This window comes from Camelina sativa, chromosome 1 (genome assembly GCF_000633955.1).
Source record: "Camelina sativa cultivar DH55 chromosome 1, Cs, whole genome shotgun sequence".
NCBI lineage: Eukaryota > Viridiplantae > Streptophyta > Magnoliopsida > Brassicales > Brassicaceae > Camelina > Camelina sativa.
The window spans coordinates 11,261,498-11,269,481 of NC_025685.1; the positions used below are offsets into that span (position 1 = coordinate 11,261,498).

General features: G+C 38.0%; 1 protein-coding gene across 1 annotated transcript; it reads left to right on the forward strand.

The window, feature by feature from the left end:
* On the forward strand, positions 4,036 to 5,757 carry LOC104706719 (cytochrome b6). The gene is made up of 2 exons (XM_010422932.2): positions 4,036 to 4,119; positions 4,913 to 5,757. The coding sequence occupies exons 1-2, from the start codon at positions 4,114 to 4,116 to the stop codon at positions 5,552 to 5,554; spliced, it is 648 nt and encodes a 215-aa protein (XP_010421234.2). The 5' UTR covers positions 4,036 to 4,113; the 3' UTR covers positions 5,555 to 5,757.

Genomic DNA, 7,984 nt, shown 5'->3' on the forward strand with positions numbered 1-7,984 from the left:
AGAACCCCAAAGAAGCAGCTCCACCTTCGTCTCTCATCAGAGTATCCTGAAGACACCTTAAACCTAGACAAGGTTATGTCCGACTCTCAGCCCTTCGATCCCAGCCAAGCTTCTGCTCATTTATCATGGTTCTGCGCACAATTTCAAGCTCCATGTACGACGCCCTGCACATGCTCTCTGCTCTACACCTTGCGTCTCTGCATCTGTCCTGCACAGCGCCATGCGCTGTGCCCTACAGTCACCACCAAAGTACCACCAGCTTCTTCTGCGTCTTTGTGATTACTCCTTTTTCTTGTTTCCTCAACCCTAGCTTCCCTTATATAGTGAAAACCCTAGAGCTTATGTCGGTTTACCCTTGCAGACCACACAACCCGGATCATGTATGGGCTTCACACCAATATGGGCCAAATTCATGGTTCAGACCAAATAAGCCCATATGAAGCAAACATTCACAACAGGAGGGAAGGAGAGATCGAGCAGTGGCTGGAAGGTAGCTTCTCCTTCGTCGTTCAGCAAGGATGCTGGAGAGAGAGACCTTGTGCTTTTGGCATAGGAGAAAGAGAAGGGAGATCCATGAAATATATGTGTGTGGGGATGAAACGACCCAACCCTCTTTTTTGTTTTTAATATAATATTAGTTCTCTATTAATCCCATACTCACTAACAAGCAAACAACATTCAAATCATACAGCGGACAATACCAACATTCAACCAACAATAATCCAACAAATACTTTGATAGAATAAATAACCAATATCAACCATGTCTACAAATCCTAAACTAATAATTCAAAAGCAAACAACATGAATCAAGTAACCAACAGCCGTTCTAGACAACATTGTTCCAGTCTAGCAACCAAACAACAACATATAACAAACAACCGAGCCTCTAGAACATCTTCCTCTTTATCGTCTTGATCCCACGATTATACCAGGCCTTTACATGCACCACAACACATATGAGATGAGTGAGTATTATCATAAAAACTCTTTGAGGCGATCCTCCCATCTACTGGGCTATACACAAAAGCAAAAAGACATGAACAATCAAATACACAAAGAAACAAGCAAACCATACAACTCTGAATACACGCGTAGACCGACGCCCACCTTGCATAGACCAATGCAACGCCTTATGCGTTGATCGATTCACTCTTTGCATCGAATGATGTAATGTCCATCGTCTCCATCGAATCCCTAACTGCATTGACCGATGCACTCATTGCATCAATCGATGTATTCGCGCGAAACATCGCTGAACGCGGTCTCTTTCGTCTCCTCTCTGCTCCAAGATGCTAAAACCGACTCCAAAGGGCACAAAAACTCACAAAAACACTCACACATGAGTATATAAGCATTCAACAACCAAAAATCATAGAAAACAAGCATCTAATCGCTTAGATCAGCCATGATCACACAGTCACCTTTGAGAATGACAAAAACTTATTCTAAACACACGAAAATAGCCTCCTAGCAAGCTCTTAACATTTACCCAGCCCAGATCTTCACTCTACAAGAACAGATCTCGCAAACAATGGCCAAAACTCTAAAGAACTTTTACAAAACTTTTCTCTGCTTTTGTAACTTTCTGGAATACGACCAAAAGAGGCCAAACTCGTCGAGCTTCCCATTAAATACCCGACCTTAAGGTTTTTTACCAAACCAAAATGCAATAAAACGAGCGTTTAACTTAAGTCATCCCGTACAAGTGAGCCTTGCATCGANTAATGCATACTGCTCTAGTTGCTGGTTGGGCCGGCTCGATGGCTCTATATGAATTAGCAGTTTTTGATCCCTCCGACCCCGTTCTTGATCCAATGTGGAGACAAGGTATGTTCGTTATACCTTTCATGACTCGTTTAGGAATAACCAATTCGTGGGGCGGTTGGAATATTACAGGAGGGACTATAACGAATCCGGGTCTTTGGAGTTACGAAGGGGTAGCCGGAGCACATATCGTGTTTTCTGGCTTGTGCTTCTTGGCAGCTATTTGGCATTGGGTATATTGGGATCTAGAAATTTTTTGTGATGAACGTACAGGAAAACCTTCTTTGGATTTACCCAAGATTTTTGGAATTCATTTATTTCTTTCAGGAGTGGCTTGCTTCGGTTTTGGCGCATTTCATGTAACAGGATTATATGGTCCTGGAATATGGGTATCCGACCCTTATGGACTAACCGGAAAGGTCCAACCCGTAAACCCGGCGTGGGGCGTGGAGGGTTTTGACCCTTTTGTTCCGGGAGGAATAGCCTCTCATCATATTGCAGCAGGGACGTTGGGTATATTAGCGGGCCTATTCCATCTTAGTGTTCGTCCGCCTCAACGTCTATATAAAGGATTACGTATGGGCAATATTGAAACCGTCCTTTCCAGTAGTATTGCTGCTGTCTTTTTTGCAGCTTTTATTGTTGCTGGAACTATGTGGTATGGTTCTGCAACTACTCCCATCGAATTATTTGGTCCTACTCGTTATCAATGGGATCAGGGATACTTTCAACAAGAAATATATCGACGAGTTAGTGCTGGACTGGCTGAAAATCAAAGTTTATCAGAAGCTTGGGCTAAAATTCCTGAAAAATTAGCTTTTTATGATTATATTGGTAATAATCCAGCAAAAGGGGGGTTATTCCGAGCGGGTTCAATGGACAATGGGGATGGAATAGCTGTTGGATGGTTAGGACACCCCGTCTTTAGAAATAAAGAAGGGCGTGAACTTTTTGTACGCCGTATGCCTACTTTTTTTGAAACATTTCCGGTTGTTTTGGTAGACGGAGACGGAATTGTTAGAGCCGACGTCCCATTTAGAAGGGCAGAATCAAAATATAGTGTCGAACAAGTAGGTGTAACTGTTGAGTTTTATGGTGGTGAGCTCAACGGAGTGAGTTATAGTGATCCCGCAACTGTGAAAAAATATGCTAGACGGGCTCAATTGGGTGAGATTTTTGAATTAGATCGTGCGACTTTGAAATCCGATGGTGTTTTTCGTAGCAGCCCAAGAGGTTGGTTTACGTTTGGACATGCTTCATTTGCTCTACTTTTCTTCTTTGGACACATTTGGCATGGTTCTAGAACCCTCTTCAGAGATGTTTTTGCTGGTATTGATCCAGATTTGGATGCTCAAGTGGAATTTGGGGCATTCCAAAAACTTGGAGATCCAACTACAAAACGACAAGCAGTCTGATGCAACATTGCTTTTTTTCTTCTAGTTTCTGTTTGCGATTTTATTTAATAGGTAGGGTACTGTAGGAATCTTTATTTAAATCGCTGCCGTTTCTTTGACTCTTTTTCTAGAGGGATACTCCCAAGTAAAAAAAACAGGTATGAAAGCTATAATTGTAAACCACGATCAAATTTATGGAAGCATTGGTTTATACATTTCTCTTAGTATCCACTTTAGGAATAATTTTTTTCGCTATTTTTTTTCGGGAACCACCTAAAATTTCAACTAAAAAATGAAATAATTTTTCATTATCTTCATTGACGTAATCAGCCTCCAAATATTTGGAGGCTGATTACGTCAACTAGTCCCCGTGTTCCTCGAATGGATCTCTTAGTTGTTGAGAGGGTTGCCCAAAGGCAGTATATAGAGCATACCCAGTAAAACTTACAAGTAACCCAGATATAAAGATGGCGACTAGGGTTGCTGTTTCCATTATTATAGAATTGAAAGACCACACTGGATCTATGCTAAGATCATTTATTTACAACGGAATGGTATACAAAGTCAACAGATCGTAATGAATACAAAATAAGATTTATGGCTACACAAACTGTTGAGGATAGTTCTAGATCTGGTCCAAGAAGCACTACTGTAGGGAAGTTATTGAAACCATTGAATTCCGAATATGGTAAAGTAGCTCCTGGATGGGGAACGACCCCTTTGATGGGTGTTGCAATGGCTCTATTTGCAGTATTCCTATCTATTATTTTGGAGATTTATAATTCTTCTGTTCTACTGGATGGAATTTCAGTTAATTAGACTGAGAAGAATCTTGAAGTTCTCGCTTTTAGCTCGATACAAAAAAGTAAAGTATGTAGGTCTAACAATTTTAGCCTATTAGCCTTTGGTAGTTCGACCGCGAAATTATTTTCTGCATTGTATATTTCCGGAATATGAGTGTGTGACTTGTTAGAATTGACCCTACGGATAGTACAGAGAATGGGGTCTGTCATCTTTATCAAGATGGTTTTACTTCGTCGGATATTCATTCGAGTATCTGGAGCACGAAATAGATCAAATAGATCACAAAGTATTCGAACTATGATTCATACTTAATACTCAGACCTCGTAGCCGGACTTCTTTCCGTTCTATCTTATAAACTTTAATAAATCAAAATAGTTTTCTGCTTTTAAACTCTTATTTGGATCAAAGGACAAACGCTTCTTTGTATTTTATGTTTTTAGTCATTATAGCTTTTTTTTGATTGAATAAGTGATGATCCAATGGTTCTCACTCAGTGAACTTTGGACTTTGAAGGTTTCATTGAATTATCGTGGTTCTCGTATGAATCTGAGGTTTCAATTGATTAGTTAAGTAGGGTCTTAACAAGAGAATTCCTATCAATAATAAAGAAAACAAGAAGAAATCCCTATCCCCGTTCCATACAAATACCAAATAAAAAAAGATAATAAAGATAGGTAATCTAGAAGATTCAAGAGGCCTGTAACGATCAACACAACATAAAGACGAATGAGCTTACTTGATTTTTTGGCATTTAACCACAAAGACGAGCTTTCGCATTTTGACTCTTTCATATCTTTAAATAATATTGAATGAGAGACAAGTTTAAAACTTTATATTCCATATCTGTTTCAATAAGTATTTGGGTCTTTTTTTGTTTGAGCTGTACGAGATGAAATTCTCATATACAGTTCTTGGAGGGGGAGTAACCTTGGTTTACCTATCTCAATAAAGTTTATGATTGGTTCGAAGAACGTCTTGAGATTCAGGCGATTGCAGATGATATAACTAGTAAATATGTTCCTCCACATGTCAACATATTTTATTGTCTAGGTGGAATTACCCTTACTTGTTTTTTAGTACAAGTAGCTACGGGATTTGCTATGACTTTTTATTACCGTCCAACCGTTACTGAAGCTTTTGCTTCTGTTCAATATATAATGACTGAAGCTAACTTTGGTTGGTTAATCCGATCAGTTCATAGATGGTCGGCAAGTATGATGGTCCTAATGATGATCTTGCACGTATTTCGTGTATACCTCACCGGTGGTTTTAAAAAACCTCGCGAATTAACTTGGGTTACTGATGTGGTTCTGGGTGTATTGACCGCATCTATTGGTGTAACAGGTTATTCTTTACCTTGGGATCAAATTGGTTATTGGGCAGTCAAAATTGTAACAGGTGTACCTGACGCTATTCCGGTAATAGGATCACCTCTTGTAGAATTATTACGCGGAAGTGCTAGTGTTGGACAATCCACTTTGACTCGTTTTTATAGTTTACACACTTTTGTATTACCTCTTCTTACGGCCGTCTTTATGTTAATGCATTTCCTAATGATACGTAAGCAAGGTATTTCTGGTCCCTTATAAATAATATAGAATATAGATTATAGATATTTGTACTTACTTATTACTTGGTGAAGGAACGATAGTATTTTATTGCTATAAATATGGATTATTAAAAAAATAAGACATGTATTTGGATATTTCCCTTCAACTCCACAATATTTTATTATTTTTTTGACATAAAAGGTTGAAGGGAATTCTATGAAGAGATAATGGATTATGGGAGTGTGTGACTTGAACTATTGATCGGGCCGTGCAGAAATATGACTTTATCTGCTACATTGGAATTCCCAACCAAATGTGTCTTTGTTCCAACCACTGTGTAAGCCCCATACAGGGGATAGGCTGGTTCACTTGAAGAGAATCTTTTCTATGATCATACCCGACGCTGTCGTGGATGAGTGGGCTCCGTAAAATCCAGTAGATTAAGGGATGGAACATAATCCTGATTATGTTTTTAGTTATTTTGGACTAAAAAAAAATAATTAATAGTATGTAAATGCATTCATTTTCTCTGCATCAACACGATTTATAATACTATCGGAGTGAATACAGGATCTAATGAAGAGTAGAGGGTAGACTCCATTAGTAACAAGTAAATCCTTTGTATTTGAAAAATCTCGATATAATTTTTGAGATTAAGGACGAATTGATAAGGTATGAGACGACCCAGAAAGCACTTAATCATGATCAACTTTTTAAGCTTACGTGGGTGTTGAGCATTTACCTGTAAGAATGGAATTTCTGGAATCTTTAGTTGCAATAACTTTGGAATCGGATAATTCTTTTTTTACATATTAAATACTTGTGGATAACATATATATTTTTTGTATGTATTCATTTAGTTTGATTAATTCTTGCTCGAGCCGGATGATAAAAAATTATCATGTCCGGTTCCCTCGGGGGATGGATCCATAAGAATTCACCTATCCCAATAACAAAAAAACCAGATTTGAATGATCCTGTATTACGAGCTAAATTAGCTAAAGGTATGGGTCACAATTATTACGGGGAACCCGCATGGCCCAACGACCTTTTATATATTTTTCCAGTAGTCATTCTTGGTACCATTGCCTGTAACGTAGGCTTAGCGGTTTTAGAACCATCAATGATTGGTGAACCTGCGGATCCTTTTGCAACTCCTTTAGAAATATTACCTGAATGGTATTTCTTTCCTGTATTTCAAATACTTCGTACAGTGCCTAACAAATTATTGGGTGTTCTTTTAATGGTTTCAGTACCAGCGGGATTATTAACCGTACCCTTTTTGGAAAATGTTAATAAGTTTCAAAATCCATTTCGTCGTCCAGTAGCGACAACCGTCTTTTTGATTGGCACCGTGGCGGCGCTGTGGTTAGGTATTGGAGCAACATTACCGATTGATAAATCTCTAACTTTAGGTCTTTTTTAATTAAATTTATTCAATTGTAAAATAAAAGACGTGGGTATCTAGGGAGTAATCATTTCCAAATGAATTCTCCCTAGATACATATCTAATTCATTTCATTAATTAATTAAAAAGGGTTCGACTGGAAAATAGAAATTACGTTGAAGGTTTAAAATCCATTTCAATTTCAAATTGATTTTTTAGTCAATTTTTTTTTGAAATGCTTTTTCTATTTTTTTTCTAGAATGTCTAATATCTTTTTTACATCTTCTACGTGAAAATGTTCAATTTTGATAAGGTCTTCTTGACTGTTATTCAAAAGGTCCAATAATGTATGTATATTGGACTTTTTGAGACAATTATAGATTCTGGGAGGCAATTCTAATTGGTCAATAAAAATATATTGAAAGGCTAGTTCTTTTGTTTTTTTTCTTAGGTTAACTAATCTATTATGAAAAGGAAAAAAGGGTAAAGTAACTTGATGTTGATTGTTCTCTAAATAGAACGTTTCTTCTTCTACATGTAGAAAAGGAATAAATAAATTAATCAAATTCCGGGAGGCTTCATGAAGTGCTTCTTTAGGAGTTAAACTTCCATTTGTCCATATTTCTAGAAAAAGAATCTCTTGTTTTTCATTCCCATTCCCATAAGAATGAATACTATGATTCGCGTTTTGNGCTCGACGCCCACCTTGCATAGACCAATGCAACGCCTTATGCGTTGATCGATTCACTCTTTGCATCGAATGATGTAATGTCCATCGTCTCCATTGAATCCATAACTGCATTGACCGATGCACTCATTGCATCGATCGATGTATTCGCGCGACATATCGCTGAACGCGGTCTCTTTCGTCTCCTCTCTGCTCCAAGATGCTAAAACCGACTCCAAAGTGCACAAAAACTCACAAAAACACTCACACACGAGTATATAAGCATTCAACAACCAAAAATCATAGAAAATAAGCATCTAATCGCTTAGATCAGCCATGATCACACAATCACCTTTGAGAATGACAAAAACTTATTCTAAACTCACGAAAATAGCCTCCTAGCAAGCTCTTAACA